This window comes from Biomphalaria glabrata, chromosome 1 (genome assembly GCF_947242115.1).
Source record: "Biomphalaria glabrata chromosome 1, xgBioGlab47.1, whole genome shotgun sequence".
NCBI lineage: Eukaryota > Metazoa > Mollusca > Gastropoda > Planorbidae > Biomphalaria > Biomphalaria glabrata.
The window spans coordinates 25,408,778-25,435,528 of NC_074711.1; the positions used below are offsets into that span (position 1 = coordinate 25,408,778).

Here is a 26,751-nt window from a genome sequence, read left to right on the forward strand (position 1 = left end):
ACCACAGGAGTGAAACAAGGATGCCTACTATCAAAATTACCAATATCTTCACCTTGCAAATAACATACAATATCTATCAGGGTCATAGGAAAATCTAGCTGACTTAAAGATGCGTATAGAGTAGATTTTCGCAGCGTATGTTAGCTGAGTGGTAAAGCGCTAGCTTCCGAACGGGGTTTCTGGGTTGGAATTCTAGTGGATACCTGACATTAGTTGGGTACCTGACATTAGTTGGGTACCTGACATTAGTTGGGGAAAAGTTGTGTTGGCCACATGAAAGCCTCGTTAACGTGGGCCACAGAAACAGATGACATTGATATCATCGCAAGGTCTGAAAGGGGAACTTTAGGGTATGCACATACCCAAATTTTGACCAATAGCTAACAAGGCTTTAAAATGGACATCAGTATTGCAGGCGAAAAAACTGGCAAGTGTCAGTAATTTATATACCTCAGAGCAAAGGCGTAGTCAAGGGGGGGGGGGGTAAGCTGGGCATGATGTCCGGGCGCAACTCTCACACGCAGAGGACCGCCAAAATATAAAAAACAAAAAATTAGATAGTAACTAATTAGTTCTATTTGAAAATGTTTCTTAGTTTAAATTAAAAAAAAAATGAAAATTTTGATAATGAACAAAACATGCTCTACGCTTTTAACTAACAGCCATTTAACATGAGAGCAAAAATTGTTTTTATCAATGAGTTTTTAATTACTAGATCTACTCACAGGGCTGGGTATTTGACTAAGCAACAATATTTTTATGTAGTAAGTAAATACTAAGAAGAAAAAATTGTTTTAACTGATCGGCTGCTGTAAGCCGAAACGACATTATAAACAAATATTACAGATAACCCGCGAAAATTCAAGGTCAGAAATGATTAGGCGCCTATGAAAAAAACCATGTGAATCCCTCGCGCGCCGCTTCATTTTTCTTATTAAAAGTTTTCAAAATAGCTTCTTATGTACGAATATCGTTGTTGTTTTTTTTTTAAATAGTTTTCAAAGTATACTGAATTAATAAGAATGTATATAAAATGTTAAACTATTTGAGTAATTTCTTTTTTACTAAACTAAAAAATTAAAAAAAATAAAGGTAACCTGGGAATAATGATTTGGCCGCCCCTACATTCAGCCGCCTGCGTGAAATGCACAGATTGCACAAAAGGTAGCGGCGGCCTTGGTTATTGCATTTCTTGGTCTGACTAACAAATTAATTCTACAAGAGACTTCCACTCGCGTTAAATCTTACGTATTTACCATGTTTGATACAATGCGTTGTGTTTATAACAATTAGTAATAGGCATCAATGAGGATAATTGCGTTTTCAATGAAAAAAAAATGATTCTAGATTATAATTCAGTGAACAGTAGATGAGTAAAACTGTTATAGCAGAGTTCGATAAAATAATTAGACAATAAAAGGACAATTATTTTGCTACAATCATTTTTTTTTCAGTTAAGAATAATGTAAAATCTCCTTTTTGTGTATTAACTTCTGAGGCCAGCGTGTCTCAAACTGTGGGGCGCCCCTTCCCCCACCTTCTAAGCGTCTGCAACAAGATCAACTCATAAAGATCTTTTAAATAAAACTAATACAATATTCTAGCGAGTAGTAAAGTAAAGTTCCCCTTTCAGACCTTGTGGTCTATAGGGCAGATGATGTAAAGGTCATCTGTTTCTGTAGCCTAAGGTTAACGAGGGTGTCATGTAACCAGCACAACGACCAACTGCCTTTACGTTCCGCAACTAATGTCAGGTACCCATTTAGAGCTAGGTGGACATGGAAAAGGAGTGGGAGGGGGCACCAATAAAGTACCTTGCCCCGGACGCATGTCATGCTCACTAGGCCTCTTCCTGGTTACTATCCTTTCAGTATTTTCAGACGTAGGAAACAAACATGAACTACTGGCCAGCAGAAACTACAGCAACACACGTGAATCTAAAGACAAGGAAAGATAATGGAATAGAGATGCTATAGACTAGTATAGACGATGCCTAGGTATTTACTGCAAAGGCCCCACCACACACACACACACACACACAAAAAAGAAATCCGAGACACTAATACAATTGGAATTGGGCCTCACAGAGAGACAAAAAAAAACCCAAACAAAACGCAAACTACAACTAAAACTGCATGGCCTGCATGTCCATATCACAAGTTCCTCGCCAAGACCTTCCTGCAGGGAACCAGGGAAAAGAAAAAAAAAGATATACAGAGAAATCGATGGGAAGGCAGCATCATGACTGGATTGAATGAGGTTCTAGTCATAGACAGAAGGAATGGAGAGCGACGATCGACAGATCATATGTGATACCCCAATCGTTCAGCAGCCTAAGGGATAGGTGAAAGTAAAGTTTTTTCTTGCACTCGGTAATACCTTTAATCTTTAAAAGAAACAATTATACCGCAACACTTTATTGATACTACAAGATTACTACCCTTAGCTCTCCCTCTCTCTCTCTCCATATGCATGTATGTCTAACTGTAAATTCTGTATTCTAAGACTAAGACTGCATTATTGATCCTTATGGAAATTGGTTGTGATGACAAAGACTCTTTTCTCAATAATAGAAACAACAACAGCCAAAACATTCACATCAATAGAACAGACAGAGTTCATTAAGCTAAATGAATTAAAATATTTATTATGGTTCTGTCATTTCTTAAAAATTCATATTTGTTCTTGCTAGATCTAGTTTTAAATGTTGAATTTTCTTGACTAAGTGGCCAGGCATTCATTTCATTTGTATCATGTAATCTGCGGTAGCTTCGCGACTCCAGAAGGCCATACTAATGCTGTTCAATTGCTTTTGTCTGTTTCACGGTTTTTATGTCAATAGGACTGAGACCCATGGGCGTAGCCAGGATTTTTTTTCGGGGGGGTTTTGGGGGGGGTGAATTTTTTTCTCCCCCCCCCCGGGAAAAAAAATCATATGTATTTATGTGTGTGTGTGTGTGTACATAATCTTTATTACATTCTGACCCTTCATTCTTTCGGAAGACGTTTATTGTGCCCTAGAATAGGTTCTTCCATGAGTTAGTGAAAAAATTGTAGATTCCCCGACATTACTAGCAAAGGGGTCTGGGGGAGCGCCACGACTTCCCCAGCGCGGGGCGAAGCCCCGCCGCCAAGCACTATTTCTGATATTGAAAACCAACAAAATGCATATTCTGAGGTATCTACAGTGCATTTTCCTGCTATTAAAAAGTTCTATTTCAAAAACCTAATGTGCTATTCTTAGTGACTTAGACCCTCCCTCGTCGTTCGGCGCATTTGCCATCAAGCTGTTTCCATAAAATTGTGGACTCCCCGCCATTACTAGCAAGGGGGTCTGGGGGAGCGCCAGGAGCTCCCCAGCGCGGGGCGAAGCCCCGCCGCCAAGCACTATTTCTGGTATTGAAAGCCAACAAAATGCATATTCTGAGGTATCTACAGTCCATTTTAATGCTATTAAAAAGTTTTATTTCAAAAACCTAATGTGCTATTCTTACTGACTTAGACCCTCCCACACCGTTCGGAGCATTTGACGTCAAGCAGTTTCCATAAAAATCTGTCACTGGTAATGTCTGAAGCCTCTTCCCACCTACCATGAGGACCTCCATGAATGAGTGGCGTCAAATTGTACTAGGATATCATTGCAACTCTTCTTATGCGTAATTCATTTTGTCGGAGAACATGTCCCGCAAACCTCATGCGTCGTTCTCTCACAATCTTACTAAGGGGTCGACTCCCAGTTCGGCATAGGATTTCTTTGATTTAGATCGGATCTCTATAACTGACTCCTGAAATCTGTCTTAGCCATCTTTGTTGAGCTATATTTAGTGTTTTTCGATTTCGGTAGATGACTATTCACTGCAGTTTATTAATGGAGCCCTGCCACTGGTAAAAATGTGTAACCTCTCTTGAATACGCTCTTGGAATTAAGTGACTGAAGTTTGCTTTAGATTTTATATCGAAAAGAGAAGTTTTATCGTCAAAATCTTCTGTTAGGGGTTTTCCACCTCAAAATGCTCTGTAGGGGGATCTTAGACTCAAAACCATCTAGAGGGGTTTTAAACTTTAAAAAAAAAGCCATCTGTAGAAGAAACTCAAAACCCCCGATTTAGCACCAAACCCCTCTGAATGAGGGTTTAAACTCAAAACCCCTTTCGGCAACGCTCATAGCATTTTGAGTGCGTAATTTGCTTTTTTTCTTACACTGAAGATGGCGGGGGGTTTAAACTCAAAACCCCTTTGACTACGCTCATAGATTTTAGAGTGAGTAATTTTCTTTTTTTTATATTGAAGAGGTACTTTTTAGCTTCAAACTCCAATGGAGGGGAGTTTAAACTCAAAACCCCATAGACTACACTCATAACATTTTTAGTGTATAATTTGCTTTTTTTTTTATTATCAAAAAGAGGTATTTTTTACCTTCAACTCAAAACTGAGTCAAAACCCATTTAGCTACGCTCATAACATTTTGAGTACGTAATTAGCTTTTTTTTATATTAAAGAGGGGGTTTATCGTAAATTTTAGACGGGGTTTTAAAATCAAAATCTTTCTTAACTGTGCTCTTGGAATTAGGGGATTTTCGTTTGCATTTTTTTTTTGTTTTGTTTTATAGAAGAGGGGGAGTTAACTGCAAAAACTCAAAACCCCTGGTAGGGGGTTTTAAACTTAAAACCCCTAGTAGGGGTTTTTAAACTCGAACCGCTCTGGTAGGCGTTTTAAACTCGAACCCCCCTGGTAGGGGTTTTTAAACTCGAACCCCCCTGGTAGGGGGTTTTAAACTCAAAACCCCTTTAATTGTGCTAGGGCAAGTGATGGTTTAGTATTAAAATCTCACCTAAAATAAACAAAATCAAAGCAAAAAATCAGTCACTCAATTCCGACTCTCCCCCCCCCCAAGGGGGGGATTTCATTTCGGGGGGGGTTTGAACCCCAAGAACCCCCCCCTGGCTACGCCCATGCTGAGACCTCCCTGTTACAATTAACACAATGTTTTCTTTTTATGTGAACACAGCTAAGCGGATCAAAATTTACTGAGATCTAAACATATTAATTACAAAATTCAAGTCTTTTGAATTAAATAAGTTTCTGAAGCAATACCAAAAAAATTCGTTTTTCCCCGTAGTCTGTTGATTCCTTAAAGGTGTTAAATAATAAGTTTTGAGTCGATAGTTTTGAAAAATATTGTGACGGCATGTCGCTGCACTCCCCCCCCCCCCCAAAACAAAAAAAACAAAAAAAAAAAAAACACACCAATTTATCGATCAGGACAGTCCCGAAAGAGGTTCAAAGTAGAGTTTAGAGTTAACGGTTTCTGCTCAAGAGCAGAGAAGATACAGAACAGTGTGAAGGAGGCGGATTGCTAGCCCATGAGTGTGTTACTTGAATCCTGCTCTAATTGTGTACATTTATATTCTCATTCTTTCTGATTCTCTTTCGTTATATAGGCCTAATTAAAAGCAACTGTGTCAATTTGTGGAGATCCGATCCCTAACATTAAGAGTAGGTTACCGCGACAGTACTAACAGATCTAAGTCTATAGTTAGAAAATACCAATGACATAAATAAATGAGAATCCGCATGTACTATAAGTAACTACAAAATTTATGCAATTAAACATAATTATGCAGGTCTTACCAATGGATGGAAGATGAAATAATAGCCTACAAACAATTGGGAGCACTACGGTGATGAATAGCTGAGCAAGATGTGACAGTGTTACACAGACCTTTACAAGAAATACTTGTAGATACATGGATATACATTGGATATATTGTTGATTTATATAGTTCATTTTTGTAGATAATTGAGGCAATCATTGGATATATTGCTGATTGTTCATTTTTGTAGATAATTGAATCAATAGAGAATCGATTGAATTGTATAAACTATTTGTGTAAAAATAAATGTATGCTAGTAAAAACTCGTGTTGATGGCCACTACATCGAGTCTACGGGTCCCCAAGGAATCATAAAGATTTAGAAGCTCCTGTCATCAAGTTTAGCTCCCTGGCTAATGTCTCGCGTGATTTACATCTGACATGTTATTACATATTATAGTTATGTTATATTGCCCTCTTCTGTAGGATGGGACAGCTTAGACAGTCTTGTCTCAGACATTAGTTAGCTAGGATGGGACAGCTTAGACAGTCTTGTCTCAGACATTAGTTAGCTAGGTCTAACGTATTTATAATGCTGATGAAACACTTTAATATCTTAAAAACTGTTATAACTGATTTTTATTTGATGTGAATGAAACAGGCAATAAACAGGGCCGGATTTAGACTTTAAAGGCCCTAAGCTATTTGAGATAGGAGGGCTCCAGATATCGAATGTCAGTATTAAATATAAATTTCGAATAATTAGAGGACTTAACTAATGAGCAATTAAGAAACATGTTGATTATAAACTTTTACAAGAAATTATATTTTTAAAACAATTCTTTACAAAGTTGAATGCAGTCAATAGCTGCACTACCAACAAGAGAATAACTAGCACATGGAATGTGTTCAACATACTTTTTAATCTTCAACATCATTTCCTCCATACTCTTAGATTTGATGGACATAACTGGCCTACAGGTTTACTAAAATCAGATTTCGTACTTTGCTGTGCTCAGTATCAGGCAGGGATTTACCTGAGTAATTCTCCAACTCTAGGAAAGTAAGAAAACGTTCAATATGGAGCCTATCGTCTGGTAGAACATACTTGACTTACACTAACAGTGAGATGGTCAATATGGGACCAGTCTGGAGTAGAATCTATATATAAAGTACCCTGCAGCCTGGAGTAGAATCTATATATAAAGTACCCTGCAGTCTGGAGTAGAATCTATATATAAAGTACCCTGCAGCCTGGAGTAGAATCTATATATAAAGTACCCTGCAGTCTGGAGTAGAATCTATATATAAAGTACCCTACAGCCTGGAGTAGAATCTATATATAAAGTACCCTGCAGCCTGGAGTAGAATCTATATATAAAGTACCCTGCAGTCTGGAGTAGAATCTATATATAAAGTACCCTGCAGCCTGGAGTAGAATCTATATATAAAGTACCCTGCAGTCTGGAGTAGAATCTATATATAAAGTACCCTGCAGCCTGGAGTAGAATCTATATATAAAGTACCCTGCAGTCTGGAGTAGAATCTATATATAAAGTACCCTGCAGCCTGGAGTAGAATCTATATATAAAGTACCCTGCAGTCTGGAGTAGAATCTATATATAAAGTACCCTGCAGCCTGGAGTAGAATCTATATATAAAGTACCCTGCAGTCTGGATTTAAATCTATATATAAAGTACCCTGCAGCCTGGAGTAGAATCTATATATAAAGTACCCTACAGCCTGGAGTAGAATCTATATATAAAGTACCCTGCAGCCTGGAGTAGAATCTATATATAAAGTACCCTGCAGCCTGGAGTAGAATCTATATATAAAGTACCCTGCAGTCTGGAGTAAAATCTATATATAAAGTACCCTGCAGCCTGGAGTAGAATCTATATATAAAGTACCCTGCAGTCTGGAGTAGAATCTATATATAAAGTACCCTGCAGTCTGGAGTATATTCTATATATAAAGTACCCTGCAGCCTGGAGTAGAATCTATATATAAAGTACCCTGCAGTCTGGAGTAGAATCTATATATAAAGTACCCTGCAGCCTGGAGTAGAATCTATATATAAAGTACCCTGCAGTTTGGAGTAGAATCTATATATAAAGTACCCTACAGCCTGGAGTAGAATCTATATATTAAGTACCATGCAGTCTGGAATATAATCTATATATAAAGTACCCTGCAGTCTGGAGTAGAATCTATATATTAAGTACCCTGCATTCTGGAGTAGAATCTATATATTAAGTACCCTGCAGTCTGGAGTAGAATCTATATATTAAGTACCCTGCATTCTGGAGTAGAATCTATATATTAAGTACCCTGCAGTCTGGAGTAGAATCTATATATTAAGTACCCTGCAGTCTGGAGTAGAATCAATATATTAAGTAGCCTGCAGTCTGGAGTAGAATCTATATAATAAGTAGCCTGCAGTTCTTAAATCAGCCAAAATTTAGTCACTAATTTAATTTGCCATAATTTTGACAAATTCTTCGAAGATTATTTTCAAAAGAAAAGATATATGACCCGATCCTCTATTCTCAAATGTGTAGATGGCTTGCTAGAAAATGATCAATTTTTTTTTAATTCGAGTAATCCAAGGAAATAGTCACCGTGTTTCCTTGTCTCCTCTGAACGGTAAATCTCGTTCTGTCAGAGTAAGGGTTCGAGAACGTTTTCTCAGTCCTGGCATTTATTATTGATATGTTCTTGACTTCGAGGTACATATTTGTTGCGACAGTCACTATATCTATCGCTAATATTTGTGTATAAAAGGAATTTGAAAAGAGTTAACATGAAACTAAACCAGTAGCTGACGAATAAACTATCCATTCTCAGTTAGTGAATAAACTATCCATTCTCAGTTAGTGAATAAACTATCCATTCTCAGTTAGCGAATAAACTATCCATTCTCAGTTAGTGAATAAACTATCCATTCTCAGCTAGTGAATAAACTATCCATTCTCAGTTAGTGAATAAACTATCCATTCTCAGCTAGTGAATAAACTATCCATTCTCAGTTAGTGAATAAACTATCCATTCTCAGCTAGTGAATAAACTATTCATTCTCAGCTAGCGAATAAACTATCCATTCTCAGTTAGCGAATAAACTATCCATTCTCAGTTAGTGAATAAACTATCCATTCTCAGCTAGTGAATAAACTATCCATTCTCAGTTAGTGAATAAACTATCCATTCTCAGCTAGTGAATAAACTATCCATTCTCAGTTAGTGAATAAACTATCCATTCTCAGCTAGTGAATAAACTATACATTCTCAGCTAGCGAATAAACTATCCATTCTCAGCTAGTGAATAAACTATCCATTCTCAGTTAGCGAATAAACTATCCATTCTCAGCTAGTGAATAAACTATTCATTCTCAGCTAGCGAATAATCTATCCATTCTTAACAATATTTTTAATTGAGAAACAATATCTGTCTTGATTTGCAAAAAAAAAAAAACTTCTTTGATTTTTCAACTATGCCAGTTCAGTGCTAAAGGATTTTTTTCTGTGTTTTCTATGTTGACTGGAAGATTTAGAAAATGATTATCTTTTTTTCCCCCTTTGAAATACAATCATAGAAACATTATTCCAGGCAATAACTGTAACAACTATAATAATTATGCACAACCATAATAAGGATTTTGAAAATAAAATATTGTGAATTAAATAATTGCAGTCTTCCTAATAATTTCCACAACTAAGCCATAAAGCACACACACAAAAAAAGATCAGAAATATTCTCTCGTCCTTCGGCTCAGTCACAAAGGTCCTGCGCATGCTTGAGTGTAGCAAAGCAACTCGAGGACTACAAAGGGGAATCAACTTGTTTAGAATATAAGAAAATATGATATAGCTCTATTTCTTTTATACAATACTACAAACAATATTTAAAAGTATCAAAATTGTGGGCATTTGATTTAAAAAATGATTGATAATATATTAAAGCAAATGTGACATTTTTTGTGGTGGGCTTCCATTCTGTCGGGGGCCCTAAGTCATTGCTTTAGTTTGCCTATAAGTAAATCCAACACCGGGGATAGATGTGAAGCATTGATATTTTCACATGACATGGATTACTCAGCGGCTTACACGGCGAGTGCTAAACGGAAATTCAAAAACTAAAATCTAACAGTCTAGAAGACTCTAGAATACTCTAGATTAGATCAAGGGAGACATTGTTTTTATTTTCGCGTAGCTTCCGGTAACGTTGGATTGCCAGAAATATTCCAAAGCATGAGAGGCGATTAAAAAGAGATTCGGTGTTAAAGTTTGGTTCTTGCTAAATCAGCACCTCGTTCTTAGAAGTTATACATTTTAACACATTGCATTCTACTTGAAGACGTTATTGTGTTTGTTTATATTATATATAGTGTTGGTTTATACCATACATTGTGTTTGTTTATACCATACATTGTGTTTGTTTATATCATACATTGTGTTTGTTTATATCATGCATTGTGTTTGTTTATATCAAACATTGTGTTTGTTTATATCATGCATTGTGTTTCGATTCAATCACTTTCGTTGTGTTGACGAGATTCTTTTCTTGAGCTCATATCGCATTCAAGTTGGAAGATTTGTACATCTGTGTTACACAAAAGTCTTCCTCATCATTGATTATAATGAGATTCACTTGATTTTGACATTACAGATTATATATCATCCATAAATAATATTCATTTAAAAGACTTCAGTTGTAATATAAATTCTGAAACTCTTTTCGTGAGTTGAAAATTCATGCATGCAATACACTTTTGAATTGTAAACTAATATTTATTTTTAATTTAGTAGATTATAAATATATTTCAAATGTTGCTTTATAAGTCTGTATGTGCTTAAGACAATAAAGATAAGCCTATACATCATGGGCGTAGCCAGGGGGGGTTCTTGGGGTTCAAACCCCCCCCCCGAAATGAAATCCCCCCCCCCCTTGGGGGGGGGGGGGAGTCGGAATTTAGTGACTGATTTTTTGCTTTGATTTTGTTTATTTTAGGTGAGATTTTATTACTAAACCATCCCTTGCCCCAGCACAACCAAAGGGGTTTTGAGTTTAAAACCCCCTACCAGGGGGGTTCGAGTTTAAAACCCCCTACCAGGTGGGTTCGAGTTTAAATAAAAACCCCTACCAGGGGGGTTCGAGTTTAAAACCCCTACCAGAGGGGTTCGAGTTTAAAAACCCCTACTAGGGGTTTTGAGTTTAAAACCCCCTACCAGGGTTTTGAGTTTTAAACCCCCTAGCTGGGGTTTTTGCAATTAACTCCCCCTCTTCTATAAAACAAAACAAACAAAAAGCAAACGAAAATCCCCTAGTTGAAAAAGCACAGTTAAGGAAGATTTTGATTTAAAAACCCCCTCTAAAATTTACGATAAACCCCCTCTTTAATATAAAAAAAAGCTAATTAAGCACTCAAAATGTTATGAGCGTAGCTAAATGGGTTTTGACTCAGTTTTGAGTTTAAACCCCACTCCAGTGGAGTTTGAAGCTAAAAAGTACCTCTTGAATATAAATAAAAGAAAATTACTCACTCTAAAATCCAAGAGCTTAGTCAAAGGGGTTTTGAGTTTAAACCCCCCGCCAGGGGGGTTTGAGGATAAAAAATACATCTTCAGTGTAAAAGGAAAAGCAAATTATGCGCTCAAAATGCTATGAGCGTTGCCGAAAGGGGTTTTGAGTTTAAACTCCCATTCAGATGGGTTTGGTGCTCAAAATACATCTTCAATATGAAAAAAAAAGCAAATTACACACTAAAATTATTTGAGCGTAGCCAAGCCAATCGGGGGTTTTGAGTTTAAACCCTTCTTCTACAGATGGCTTTTTTTTTAAAGTTTGAAACCCCTTCAGATGGTTTTGAGTTTAAGATTCCCCTACAGAGCATTTTGAGGGGGAAAACCCCTAACAGAAGATTTTGACGATAAAACTTCTCTTTTCGATATAAAATCTAAAGCAAACTACAGTCACTTAATTCCAAGAGCGTATTCAAGAGAGCTTACACATTTTTACCAGTAGCAGGGCTCCATTAATAAACTGCAGTGAATGTCATCTACCGAAATCGAAAAAACACTAAATGTGGCTCAACAAAGATGGCTAAGACAGATTTTAGGAGTCAGTTATAGAGATCGGGTCTAAATCAAGGAAATCCTATGCCGAACTGGGAGTCGACCCCTTAGATTGTGAGAGAACGACGCATGAGGTTTGCGGGACATGTTCTCCGACAAAATTAATTACGCATAAGATGAGTTGCAATGATATCCTAGTACAACTTGACGCCACTCATTCATGGAGGTCCTCATGGCAGGTGGGAAGAGGCTTCAGACATTACCAGTGACAGATTTTTATGGAAACAGATTGACGTCAAATGCTCCGAACGGCGTGGGAGGGTCTAAGTCAGTAAGAATAGCACATTAGGTTTTTGAAATAGAACTTTTTAATAGCAGGAAAATGCACTGTAGATACCTCAGGATATGCATTTTGTTGGCTTTCAATACCAGATGTAGTGCTTGGCGGAGGGGCTTCGCCCCGCGCTGGGGAGCTTCTAGCGCTCCCCCAGACCCCTTGCTAGTAATGGCGGGAAGTCTACAATTTTATGGAAACAGCTTGATGGCAAATGCGCCAAACGGCGCGGGAGGGTCTAAGTCAGTAAGAATAGCACATTAGGTTTTTGAAATAGAACTTTTTAATAGCAGGAAAATGCACTGTAGATACCTCAGGATATGCATTTTGTTGGCTTTCAATACCAGATGTAGTGCTTGGCGGAGGGGCTTCGCCCCGCGCTGGGGAGCTTCTAGCGCTCCCCCAGACCCCTTGCTAGTAATGGCGGGAAGTCTACAATTTTATGGAAACAGCTTGATGGCAAATGCGCCAAACGGCGCGGGAGGGTCTAAGTCAGTAAGAATAGCACATTAGGTTTTTGAAATAGAACTTTTTAATAGCAGGAAAATGCACTGTAGATACCTCAGAATATGCATTTTGTTTGCTTTCAATACCAGAAATAGTGCTTGGCGGCGGGGCTTCGCCCCGCGCTGGGGGAGCTCCTAGCGCTCCCCCAGACCCCTTTGCTAGTAATGTCGGGGAATGTACAATTTTTCCACTAATCATGGAAGAACCTATTCTAGGGCACAATAAACGTCTAACGAAAGAATGAAGGGTCAGAATGTAATAAAGATTATGTACACACACACACACATAAATACATATAATTTTTTTCGCGGGGGGGGGGGAGAAAAAAAAATCACTCCCCCAAACCCCCCCCCCCGAAAAAAAATCCTGGCTACGCCCATGCTATACATGCCAACTACAAAAGATACTCATACAAAGAAGATTCAATTTATATTCAACAATGTTCTTTACCTTTTGTTGTATTAACAACAAAACAACTTGTCAAGTTGTGAGACACAAGCTCGTTGACATTTTAAAGCAACGCTGTCTTCTTGGCTGAAAGTTCTTTCTCTTGATGAGACTTGAACCAAAGTCTAGGATTATCAGGCTGAGACGTCCAGCATGTTAGCAAATGTCTCATTTCAATGCTAGTCACATACAACTGTGAACTGATCCATGTTTCATTCACATACCCCCCCCCCCATTCTGTTCTCTCAGTTCATCCTCATCACTAGCACACTCATCCTCACTTTGTCTAGACCAACGTCAAACATATCACTTACAGCTCACACACACACACACACATAAACACACGCACATTCACACCACAAACAACACACACAAACCTACCTCGTTTGGTACAGCAGAGAACAAGTGATGTCAAGAGAAAGATACAAAATCGGTTGCTAGGTATTGGTGACGTCATAATCAGGTTAACTCTATTGGGTAGATAAATAAAACTATCCAGAAGTGAATGCGTTACTGCTGGTCAAGTCTGTCAGGTAGATATCCAGTAGTGAACGTTTGACTCCAGTGGACGAAACAATATAAATTGCGCACTTTGATTTTGGCAGCGGTGCCGAAGTTCGGACCAGTGAATCAATACAATTAGGGTTGAACTTCAAACACGACTCTTGGCTCTGATCCCCGCCTGTTCCTTTGCCCTAGTGTAAAACCTCGTGACAGCAGACTCAATACCTTCACGCTCATTAACTCTGTAGATGAAAATGTGGAACATCAGTAACAAAGAGAAAACGAAACAAAACAATTTGGTTCACGTTAATATTTATTTTTGGTAGCACATTTGAAACTAAGACTTCAACTCACAGGTAGGAGTCATAGAACTAATACTGGTATCAAGGAAATCATAGAACTAATACTGGTATCAATGAAATCATAGAACTAATACTGGTATCAAGGAAATCATAGAACTAATACTGGTATCAAGGAAATCATAGAACTGGTACTGGTATCAAGGATATCATAGAACTAATACAGGTATCAAGGAAATCATAGAACTGGTACTGGTATCAATGAAATCATAGAACTAACACTGGTATGAAGATAACAAAGTCAACTGTATTCATTTTAATAGCAAAGTAATAATCTACTACCGTCTGATTCCATGTGTAAATATAGTGATGCTATTTTTTTTTAGTGACATCCTATAAGGAACAATTCTTTGTTTTTAAGCTTTTTGCTGTTTTCTTTAAATGTTTGTCCGTTTGTTGGATAAAAAAGTAAAAAGCTAAGACGCAAAAATTGTTTTCCCTCTTCCTTGTGACTAGTCTAACACTTTTTTAGAATTTCTGAAAGCGAACTCTGTCCATATTTAAAACACTCTGTGTTCTGTGACACACAGGTCATCTTGTAGTATTGTGTTCTGTGACACACAAGTCATCTTGTAGTATTGTGTTCTGTGACACACAGGTCATCTTGTAGTATTGTGTTCTGTGACACACAGGTCATCTTGTAGTATTGTGTTCTGTGACACACAGGTCATCTTGTAGTATTGTGTTCTGTGACACACAGGTCATCTTGTAGTATTGTGTTCTGTAACACACAGGTCATCTTGTAGTATTGTGTTCTGTGACACACAGGTCATCTTGTAGTATTGTGTTCTGTGACACACAGGTCATCTTGTAGTATTGTGTTCTGTGACACACAGGCCATCTTGTAGTATTGTGTTCTGTGACACACAGGCCATCTTGTAGTATTGTGTTCTGTGACACACAGGTCATCTTGTAGTATTGTGTTCTGTGACACACAGGTCATCTTGTAGTATTGTGTTCTGTGACACACAGGTCATCTTGTAGTATTGTGTTCTGTGACACACAGGCCATCTTGTAGTATTGTGTTCTGTGACACACAGGTCATCTTGTAGTATTGTGTTCTGTGACACACAAGTCATCTTGTAGTATTGTGTTCTGTGACACACAGGTCATCTTGTAGTATTGTGTTCTGTGACACACAGGTCATCTTGTAGTATTGTGTTCTGTGACACACAGGTCATCTTGTAGTATTGTGTTCTGTGACACACAGGTCATCTTGTAGTATTGTGTTCTGTGACACACAGGCCATCTTGTAGTATTGTGTTCTGTGACACACAGGTCATCTTGTAGTATTGTGTTCTGTGACACACAAGTCATCTTGTAGTATTGTGTTCTGTGACACGCAGGTCATCTTGTAGTATTGTCAAATTAATGAATGATAAAAAAATTCACTACGTGTAAATAAATGGATCACAGGTGTGGACTTTCAAATGAATTCATTTATTTATTTTTTACTTCACATTAAGAATTCACATTATAAACATATTCTTATAAACTTTAAAACAACAAGAAAAAGGTACTGTACTGAGCATATACGATATAGGTCTTTTCGTAATTGTCTGCATCGAGACTAGTGAGTACTACTGACCCACAGAGGCCGCCTAATAGTTTGAATGTAAAACAAACTTACTTTATTATTGTATCTTTAATTGTTGACATAATAAGGATTGTCTTTGAGTCCGAAGATGAATGAGCAATGTAGTATATCCAGTGGCTACGCAGCCCTAATTGTTGACATACGTTATAATTAAAATCAGAGTGATGGATCTCTTGCTGAACACAAAGTGATTGGTTACAAGTACACACATATTTGTTTTTACAAAACGGAATTATATCTCCAATAAAACACAAACATGACGTTAAATTTGAAGGCGTAAATGAAATGCTTCGTTCCATGCAGACAATCACTTAGAGCCGTATCCTAGAAAATTCATCAGTTCCATTCAGTCTGATAATCCAAGATTATAGTTTGTAGAAAACTACAAAATAGACATTTCAATTTTCTTTTTTTCGTCTAGTCGACAATTTTTTGTCTGGCTGTGTTTTGTTTCTTTGCATTGAGTGAAACATTTGGCAAAACATCACGTGCGATTGTTCTTCCTAACTGCCCCCTCCCCACCTCTAAAACAAATGAATCCGGTTGGTGTGTAACCACACACAGTGTGATTAGTTTTTTTTATTCTTTAATTTGTATTATTTATAGGTGAATATCTCAGTTACTGTGGCAGTAAAACATGAGGCAGCACTGAATAATATCACTTCTGCTCATGAAACATCTTGATGCACATCAATATTTGAAAATATATTTGAGGATGCTGAGACATAGTGCTTGATTACTTGTGCGACTCTAGACGAGGCTAAACGAGGAAATGGTTCAAAAAGATTGTAGGACAAGACACAAAGCTTTATATCAACTTTTCTCCCACACCCAATCTCGGATCAAGTTGAAACCTTGCCCAATTATTTCATGTACATAACAAAACAAAAATCAATAAAAAAAATATTTGCCTATTCATTAATTACCGGTAATTATTTTGTTTGGTAATTGTACTTGACTGGTGTGGCGAATTAGTCCCCTCTATACTTTGTCGCTTAAAAGTTTGAAACTAATAGATAGCTATGCAGCCTTCTTTTTTCATAAGCACTTCGCTGGCACAGCGGTTAGTGTTTTAGCTTGAGGAGGCTTGAGCCCTCGAGTTCTAGATACATTTAAAAAAGCTATTACAGTAACCTTCACTCAGATACCCTCTTCTTTCTACATACTTACTGTACAAATACACTTAATATAAGCTGTGTTTTAAAAAACAGTATATTGTTAAAAAAAACTTCTTGTTACAATCCAAACATAAGAGACTTGTTGAAACACTGTCTGTGTCTATTATAAACTCTTGGTGAACATGAATTTCCACTTTCTGTCACAGAACTGAATGCACTTTAGCTCGGAGAAGTTTGATCACGTGATCGTGCAGACTATTTACGTTTTTCATCTGTACGTCTGCATGTGACATTTAATCATTTAATCCACAGTCATGTTCCAGTAATTTATGCATCCCTCAAGGGGTGAAAATAACGTTAAAATAAGGTAGATCGGACATTTTGTCAATAAAATCGCGATACAGTTCAAATTAAATTTAGGTCGACAAAACGAAATGTAGCGAAAAGAAATCAAGCAAATGAATGTCGACCATTTCTTTGACGTAAGAACATTTATTACAACACCAGTGTAATAGTTCATATTAGCAAATACGATTATAATTTTTTAAAAGTAAAAACTGATCTAGACCTAGATCCTACATCGGCTTTGAAAGGACTGTGTCACTTTTTCGGGTAAGGCTCCATGGACTATAAAGTGAAACAAAATAATGTTCAGGATCAATTGTACGCATCGTCTTCTAAGTCTAGAAGGAAGTCTAAATGTAAAGACCTATCATTGGAATATTATAAACTGTAGTAGATACCCAACTAGACCTAAAATGTTTTTGTTTATTTTAAATATTATTTTAAGTTGTATAATGAAGGTCAGTGGCGGGGCAAGTGATGGGGGGGGGGCCACGATAAAAATCCTGGTTGTTAATGTATAAATCTAAGAAATTGTAACATTCTAATGCTCAGCCTATAGAGTCATATAGAGCCAGACTTACACGACAAACTGTTCCTTTACGTCTTGTTATTAAACTCTTTAACGAACAGAGCTTACATGCAGGGGATACCCGCTGACATACAAGGTAGATTGTTTACACCAAATTTACTATTATTTCGAAAAATTATAACGGTCAAACTAGAGTTTTCCCAGTGAGTGTGGTCCTTTAGCTAGTAACTTTTTCCTCAAAGATATACATCAACTGTCGAATTTCTAAGAGAACATCTTTAGAGCCGTTTTCGAGAACCGTGACCGCCCAGGTTTTGGTTTACAACTAAATGAAGAAGTTTCAAGCTTCGAAGAGGAATTGTAAAAAGTATACATTTTAAATCAGTCGAAATCTAACTCATAATTAGACATACAAACACCGCTCTCTGATGTTAGGACCCCCAAAATAGTGTACACTTTACATGTGCAATAAACATTTTTTGTACAAAGCTTATATCAACTCAATAGGTCAGTCTGTCTGTTTGTCTGTGAATATGTCTATCTGGAAAAAAAATGTGTACACGTTATTTCACAGCTATGGCTAAACATGTTGGGTTTAGTCCCCTTAAATAATTGTTGACGCTATTTCTTCCTTACGCATTCTCCGATGAAGTTGATACTTGAAACATTTATTTATTTTATCTAACAAAATATCAATAAATGAACAAAAATACTCAATTAGCAAATTAATTATTGGTAATTAATGATTTTGTCTGATATCGAATAAGGGAAACAACCTGTACATCATTGGTACTTATAGTTTTAAGGTCAGAGTTATTCTCCTTTAAATAAGCTTTATTTTTTAAAAATATATTTTGCTTGTTTTGACATATAAATTGCTATTATTTAACTATTGGGTTCATCTGCTACGGCTATTATAAAATAGAGGTGAAAAAGCCAATGTTGGGCACATTCAATTACCTAAGCAGACGGCCTGCGTGAATACAATGACGTCAAGGACAGCTATAAAATCTGGTCTTGCGCATTCCCCGCAGCAATCTCGTCTGATTAACTAATAACTAATCTATTAGTTGGGAGCTGTTAGTATGGTCAGGAAGTGTCTCCGGGGACATAGTCAAATCTTGCTTTAAATGAAGTTGCTAACAATTAAAACTAGCGCTCTCCAACTTTACATTTTGTTAGGAATCTCTTCTCATTGCTTTAGTGTTAATATAGTAGTATCTTATCTTCTCATATCTTATTTTAATAATAACTTATCTTTTCATATCTTATTATAATAATAACTTATCTTCTCATATCTTATTATAATAATAACTTATCCTCTCATATCTTATTATAATAGTATCTTTTCTTCTCATATCTTATTATAATAATAACTTATCTTCTCATATCTTATTATAATAATAACTTATCCTCTCATATCTTATTATAGAGTATCTTTTCTTCTCATATCTTATTATAATAATAACTTATCTTCTCATATCTTACTAGACTAGATGAATGGAAATACACGTGAGAAACATGAAGTTCAAGAAACTATTAGTTACCTGACTATTTCGTCAAACTATTTCACACAAGTGATAGGCCTACTATCTATCTATCCTGTCTGTCTGTCTGTCTGTCTCTCTCTCTATATATATATATATGTGTGTGTGTGTGTGTGTGTAAATCTTAATCTATAATTAATATATATACAACATACCTTTTGAAAAATGAAATCGGAACTATATCGATAGGAAATAGTATTCTGCTTTTATAACTAGCGTAACTCTTTTAAATCGTCCAAAATGTATTTCTAATAATTAACACTGTCTTTTTATTTATACCAGAAAGTAAGCAATCAGGTTGTATCATTTAGATTATATATTAACTTTAAAACAGAAAAAAAAAGATCTATATTGTATATATTTTCGTAATCAAACGCCGATAGAGAAATAAAAGCACTATGACCTTCCATTAAATTTTAAAATCACACGTAAAGACACTCAGAACACAGAACTATTTGTTTCAATAAAGAATAAAAGTTTTTCTTGTTCAAGTTTTCATTGAAGAATGAAGGAATTTTAACTCGTAAACCAAACCATCAAGTTGAATGACATCCCTGAAAGATTTGAAAATGTATAAAACATTTAGAATCTTGATGACATTTCGGCTGTAGAGAAGTGAGCTAATGACACATGTAATGGCCAGGGTCTATGTACACCAGGTGTCTGTGATGTACACAGCAACAGTTTGGATCAACTCAAAAATGAAAATCTTCAGCTTGTCCGGCACATAAGAGACAGCCAGTGACGTTCCACAAGCGGCATAAAACCAAGTTTAATCAGAGCCCTGCACTCAATCAGATCTTGATGACGTAGTTCCGGTGACAAGGCCAGCTGGGAGGTGCGTACTGAAAAGACAGCTTTTAACTTTCTCCCCCGAATCTTCATTTTTTTTCTCTCCCTCTCTCTTTCCTTCGTTCCCCTCCTTTGCACTCCTGAGTGAACCTCTATGCATCCATTTACGGTGTTTTCAGAGGGTCAGACTCCGACCCGCGAAGTCAAACATAGCACATGGGCTGAAATTTAGCTTTGATAAAGTTAGCAACTTCTAGGAGGAGATTGTGAACGCTGTACAACTTGTGCGTGGTGCTGGAGCCTGTGTGTGTGTGAGAGTGTGGATGTGTGTTATGTGTGGCGTGAGCTCTTTGATGAAGAAAACACTTTTATTGTCACGTATGTTTGGAAATGTCTTCAGAATGGAGAAAGTCTGTCTGTGAGAAGGACACGGATTGGCTAAGAAACAGAAAGAATGACATTCAAAGAGATTGAGCTATAAGCACATTTTGTAAACATGTCAATGATTCAGTATAAAATTTAAATGTTGTAATATGTTTGAAATATACAACAAAAGTTATAACAACAACTATTCAGTATGTGATATTTTTGTATAAAGTAATTACTTCTAAATCTCAATCAATGCGATGTGCAGTGCGCCCTCTAAGACATTTACTTCTCAAACTTTTTGGTTCTCATGTTTCGGGCGTTCCATCAGAATAGAACATGATTACATTCTAGCCCAAACCTCGACGGGGGATCGTTGCGGGCAGGTTCGAACCCTGGACCATCGAGACAAAAGTTCAGAGCGCACACCACACGAACAGTCAGTCATCTTCTATCATTGCGCTATTTATTAAGTTTAGAACCAAGGATACATCTTTAACGTGTTCTACAAATACGAAAATGAGAAAAAGATTTCAAAAAGAAAAGGGGCGAAAGTAAAGTAAAATAAAATTAATTTCTAGAAAGAACTAGATTCTAGTTCTGTATGAAAAATGTAGGCCTATGGGGTAAGTGCATAACACACTTTTTAAATCTAACTTCTAGTCCTATCTCAAATGTTTCAAAATGAAAATAGCTTTTTAATAATAATATATAATTTGTGACCCTCTATTAGGGACCCCTCAACTCAAGAAAACAAAGAAACTAGAAGAAAAAAAAATGCAAAAAGATTTATAACAAACGAATATTTACATTGAATTAGAATAACTCCATTAGTAAAATCACTAAACTTAGAGACACTTCAGGACAGAAGAATAAAAAATAAAGTAGCAACAATACATAAAACAGTAAACCATAATTATCCTACCATATAAAATACAGACGTTACTTCAAATAGGAAATAATTACGTCTTACGCGTGTCCCTACGTCATACTAGCGTGGCACATTTCTAATTCCATATGGTAGGACAAAATCGTAGAAGTGCTCCTTCTTCCCTATTACCATTTGAGAATAGAATGGGTTGCCTGAATCAGCCAGGGAAACAAACGACTTAGCAGAGTTTAAGTCACTGATTAACATGCATGACTAGATTGACACATAAAATGCGTAGGACGTTATTATCTCCTCTTGTGAGTTGTGAAGTAACGTCTGTAATTTATACTATAAGATAGGTATCAATAATTTTTGAGTACATATTGTTACGTATTTCTGATTTTCTGGCTAAATGTACTAGGCACACAAATAAAAGAAACACTGCAAAGAACTTGACGACTCAACTTTCAGCTTTATATAACTTTATTGAATTATAACTATAACAATTCGTCACTGTAACATGGGGCTCAAGTCCACTCTCTTCTACTGTCTCGCACAGTAGAGAACAGTATCGACGACTGTACTGACCCTTTTCACATGAACTCTCTGGTTTATAAAGAGTCCCTAATCGCTTGTCTATTGTTGCAAAAACACTGCTAGTACCCTCTGGAACAACATGGGAGGAAACATCACATCCTGTTGTTGTTTATACATGTCGATTCCAGAGGATGCCTGCTGCAGTGTCATCTCGCCGAGGTCACACGTAGTGACCTCTAACTGTCACTGTTCATTTGTCACAATGCCCCCCTTCGTAAATCTGTTCGTCCTCTGGAACAACACGTGAGGCACGTCCCATCCTGACTTTGTTTACATGCATAGATTCCAGATAACACTCGGTGCTGTGTCATCTCGCCGGGGTCACACATAGTGACCTCTACCTGTCACTGTTCATTCGTAACACTGCCCCCTTCTTAGATCTGTTCGTCCCGAACAGATTCTATTTCACCACGGTACTGATGGAGTCGGTCAACGTGGACAACCTTCAGCTTGGACCGTGGACTTTTCTGTATCCGGTAGACCACGTCGTTTATTCTTTTTACGACACGGTATGGACCTTCCCAGTCTCTTTGGAGTTTCGGGGATCTGCCTTTTCGTCTCTGTGGGTTATAGAGCCACACTAGATCATTCTCATGGAACCCCGACGTATTGGCCCGTTTGTCATACCTCGTTTTCATCAGGTCACTGTTGGTCTTGATGTTTCTGCGGGCCAATACATGAGCATTCTCCAATCGTCTTCGGAGATTGGTGACATATTCAGTTGAAGACACTGGCGTATCTCTCGGAATCCCAAATAACAGGTCACATGGTAGACGAAGCTCACGACCAAATAACATCTTCGCTGGGGTATATCCTGTGGTGCTATGAACGGATCCTCTGTATGACATGAGGAACATGGGGATATGGGTGTCCCAGTCGTCTTGTCGGTCATCAGTAACCTTAGACAGATGTTGTTCTAGGGTTCTGTTGAATCGCTCCACCATCCCATCAGATTGCGGGTGGAGAGCTGTCGTGTGAGTCTTTTCGATGCCAAGTGTCTTGCACATCTCCTGAAAAACTTTGGACTCGAAGTTCCTGCCCTGGTCAGAGTGCAACTCATTAGGTACACCAAAGCGACTGATCCAGTTATCCACGAGTGTTTCGGCCACTGTGATAGCTTCTTGATTTGGTATGGCATAAGCTTCTGGCCATTTGCTGAAATAGTCCATGACTACCAAGATGTATTTGTTTCCTTTCTTGGTTTCAGGAAATGGGCCTGCTACATCTATTGCGATCCTCTCGAATGGAACACCAACATTATACTGTTGCAAAAGACCCCTAGTTTTGCGTCGAGGGCCTTTTGCTGCCGCACATATGTCGCACCTTCGACACCATTCCTCTACATCCTCTCTATATCTGAACCAGTAGAACCGCTGACGAACCTTTTCCAGAGTCTTATTGACACCAAGATGAGATCCGCTAGCGCCATTATGCATCTCTTTCAGTACTTCAGCAACTCTCACCTTCGGTAACATCAGCTGAAGGCGATTGGATGTTCCATCAGCAGATTCCCAAACTCTTTTGATGACACCATTGACCAACGTCAGCGAGTCCCACTGAGCCCAGTACGCCTTGGTGGCTACCCCCTTCTCAGAGATGTCTTTCCAATCTGGCCGTTGTCCATCTTCTTTCCATAGAAGAATGGGAGCCAGATCTTCATCTTGCATTTGGTCCTCTCGAATCCTTTTATCACACCAGGGTCCGGAAACATCTACTCCGAGCCGAAGACAATTGACAGCTACCTCCTTTTCTTCAGCCTTCTTGCAGTGCTTACATTCTGCTTTGCAGGGTCGTCGAGACAGTGCATCAGCATTCTGGTGAATTTGCCCTTTTCGGTGCTTAGTTTCAAATTCATAGGTTTGAAGACGTTCGATCCACCTTGCCACCTGACCTTCAGGGCTCTTAAACGAAAGCAACCATTGCAGAGCTGCGTGATCTGACCTTAAGATAAATTTCTGCCCGTATAGGTACTTGTGGAAATGTTTTATTGCATCCACAGCAGCCAGCAATTCACGTCTCGTCACACAGTAGTTCCTTTCAGCTCTCGATAGGCTTCGACTGAAGTATGCGATGACTCGTTCAGTTTCATCCACCTTTTGGGACAAGACTGCGCCTATTCCAGTGTTGCTTGCATCTGTGTCGAGTATGAATGTCTTCCCTGGAATGGGGTAGGCCAATACTGGTGATGAGGATAGTGTGTTTTTCAGCCTCTCGAAAGCTTCTTGACATTCAGATGTCCAAATAAATGGCCTCTTTTGCTCTGTCAGTTGATGAAGGACCTTACAGATGTTTGAGAAATTTGGCACGAAACGTCGGTAGTATGTACAGAGTCCCAAGAAACTTCTCAGCTCATGGATATTACTTGGCGTAGGCCATCGTTTCACTGCCTCAACTTTGTCAGGGTCAGTGCTGACTCCGTCATTTGACACAATGTGACCAAGGTACTTAACGTTTTTCCTGAATAAGGAACACTTCTTTGGGCTGAGTCTCATTCCCGCACTTCTTATCCGTTGAAATACTTCCTTCAGATTTGCAAGGTGCTCTTCAAACGTTTTGCCAATGACAATAATGTCATCAAGGTAAACAAGGCATGTAGTCCAATGAAGTCCTCGTAAAACCCTCTCCATCAATCGTTCAAAGGTGGCTGGTGCGTTGCAGAGACCGAATGGCATCACAGTAAATTGCCAGAGGCCATTGCCAGCAGAGAAGGCGGTTTTCTCTCTATCATTGGGATGCATTTCAACTTGCCAATACCCACTCTTTAGGTCGAGAGTAGAAAATACCTGGGACCCTGCAAGCGTGTCCAAAGTATCGTCGATTCTAGGAAGTGGATAACTATCTTTATGTGTGACTTCATTCAGAGCTCTGTAATCTACACAAAATCGCATAGATCCATCCTTCTTCTTTACTAAGACAATAGGCGAACACCAAGGACTATTTGAGGGCTCAATGATTCCTTGCTGCGTCATGCCCTCTATCATGTCCATAGCTTCTTGTTGCTTTGCTAGCGGCAAGCGACGTGGTGGCTGTCGAATCGGTCTGGTGTTTCCAGTGTCTATTCGATGTTGTACCATGTTTGTCCGTCCGCAGTCTGTTTCATCAGATGGCAGAATATTGTTACGATCTTCTCTATCAGGCCTTCTGCAAACACTGCCCAACAGCACAACACGTCTAAAACATCAACTTGACAACAAGAGCTTCAATAAACAAAGTGGCGGTTTATTTACAATTACATCAACAACAGCCAATAAACACAATTGGCTACGGTAACTTCAAATGCTTTGCTACACTACAGAACTGCCTAACTAATCACAAGTCTCTCTAGCTCGTACAGCTACATTTTCGAGGACTCACTTCGTAGCACACAGTCCTTTCTGCTTGCTGTCCTGGACTCTACTGTCCTTTCTAACACACTGTCTCTCGTCTGTATAGGCTTTGTGGTCACATGACCATAACATTGGTCATATTGCGTGCATTAGTAGTAATGTCCCTTGTTCACCAGCCCTTGACCTGTGTGATTGGCCTGAATCATGTGTGTCAGTAGGCCGCACAAACATTAACCCTTTCAGTCCGCCACTAGGGTTATAGCATTGCCCCCTTCTCAGATTTGTCCGTCCCGGACAAAATCTACCTCACGACATGGGCGTTGGAGTTGTATCGACGCAGGTGGGGGTCTAACAGTGGGAATGGCAGTGGGCCTGTATTGCCATCTCGATGGGGTCATATGCATTGCTGCCTGTGTATGTCTTTTTCTCCTGCACCAGTTGGTCTTACTTTGGTTGAGAGGACGTCGTGCATTTTCCCTGGTCTTTCCGTCAGTCGCCGCCGATCGCAGCCTCGTGGCTAGTAGCGGAGCACTTGATGTCATGGCAGTGGGCATCAAGACCGTTGGTCTTACACGTTGCTTCAGCAGGCTTTCTCGATGCGCCGTAGGCCCCCCGGAGGCCCGGTTGTCAGACACGGCAAAATCTTCAAGCGTGTCTGGAAGACATGTCTGTGGGGCACGTGGGTAACGTACTGTGTGTACAAGTCCATCTGCTGCACCACCATCAGCGCTTCTCTTGCTGATACTGGTATCAGGACAAACGTCGGTTTGGTCAAGACTTTGTTGGCAAGACTTCCGGTGCTCGTACTCTCCCTGCCAGGCGGCCCTGTCAGTACAGTACTTGCTGAACGCCTGGGTACTGGCAGGAATCACGTTGACTTGATCAGATCTGTGCTCAGCGCTGTCACAACAAATGTCAGGATTCTTGTCGTAGGAGCCAAGCTTGCACGGCTCGCTATCACAGTCATAGACAGCGCTACCATCAACAGCTTCTCCGTTGAGTAACGGATTGTTTATACCTCTTGACATGGTAGCCATCTGGTCGTCAGTCTTGTTCATCACGGTATCAAACGTTTCATCAGTCTTGTTCAGCGATGTACTGGTACCTATCTGGTCTACTTTGGCACAGGTCTCTTTCTGAATGTCACCGTTGATCACCTTCTGGAAGCCAGCCAACATCTGTTCTTGAAAGGTGATCAAGAGCTCTACAACATCGGGTTCTAACTCGAACAGGTAGGTGCCCGGATCTTCACCATCGTCCAGCAAGGCTTGTCGAAGGCGTTCTTTAAGAGTTTCATGGTTTCTTTCAAAGCATTTCAGTCCACGACATCGAAGCTCTTGTTTCAATTCTTTTAGATCAAGTTCAGCAAGCAGTTTCACAGAAGCCATAAGAAATCCCACTTCAAGACACCAGTGTTACGATCTTCTCTATCAGGCCTTCTGCAAACACTGCCCAACAGCACAACACGTCTAAAACATCAACTTGACAACAAGAGCTTCAATAAACAAAGTGGCGGTTTATTTACAATTACATCAACAACAGCCAATAAACACAATTGGCTACGGTAACTTCAAATGCTTTGCTACACTACAGAACTGCCTAACTAATCACAAGTCTCTCTAGCTCGTACAGCTACATTTTCGAGGACTCACTTCGTAGCACACAGTCCTTTCTGCTTGCTGTCCTGGACTCTACTGTCCTTTCTAACACACTGTCTCTCGTCTGTAAAGGCTTTGTGGTCACATGACCATAACATTGGTCATATTGCGTGCATTAGTAGTAATGTCCCTTGTTCACCAGCCCTTGACCTGTGTGATTGGCCTGAATCATGTGTGTCAGTAGGCC

General features: G+C 38.7%; 1 protein-coding gene across 1 annotated transcript in view; it reads right to left on the reverse strand.

Moving 5' to 3' along the window:
• LOC106053339 (neuronal acetylcholine receptor subunit alpha-10-like) overlaps nucleotides 1–26,751 on the reverse strand; it is a 66,088-nt gene that overhangs the window by 27,254 nt on the left and 12,083 nt on the right. The window contains exon 3 of the mRNA XM_056029904.1: nucleotides 13,337–13,701. Within this exon, the coding sequence (XP_055885879.1) occupies nucleotides 13,337–13,412 (76 nt within the window). The 5' untranslated portion in view covers nucleotides 13,413–13,701. The remainder of the gene's footprint in view (nucleotides 1–13,336; nucleotides 13,702–26,751) is intronic.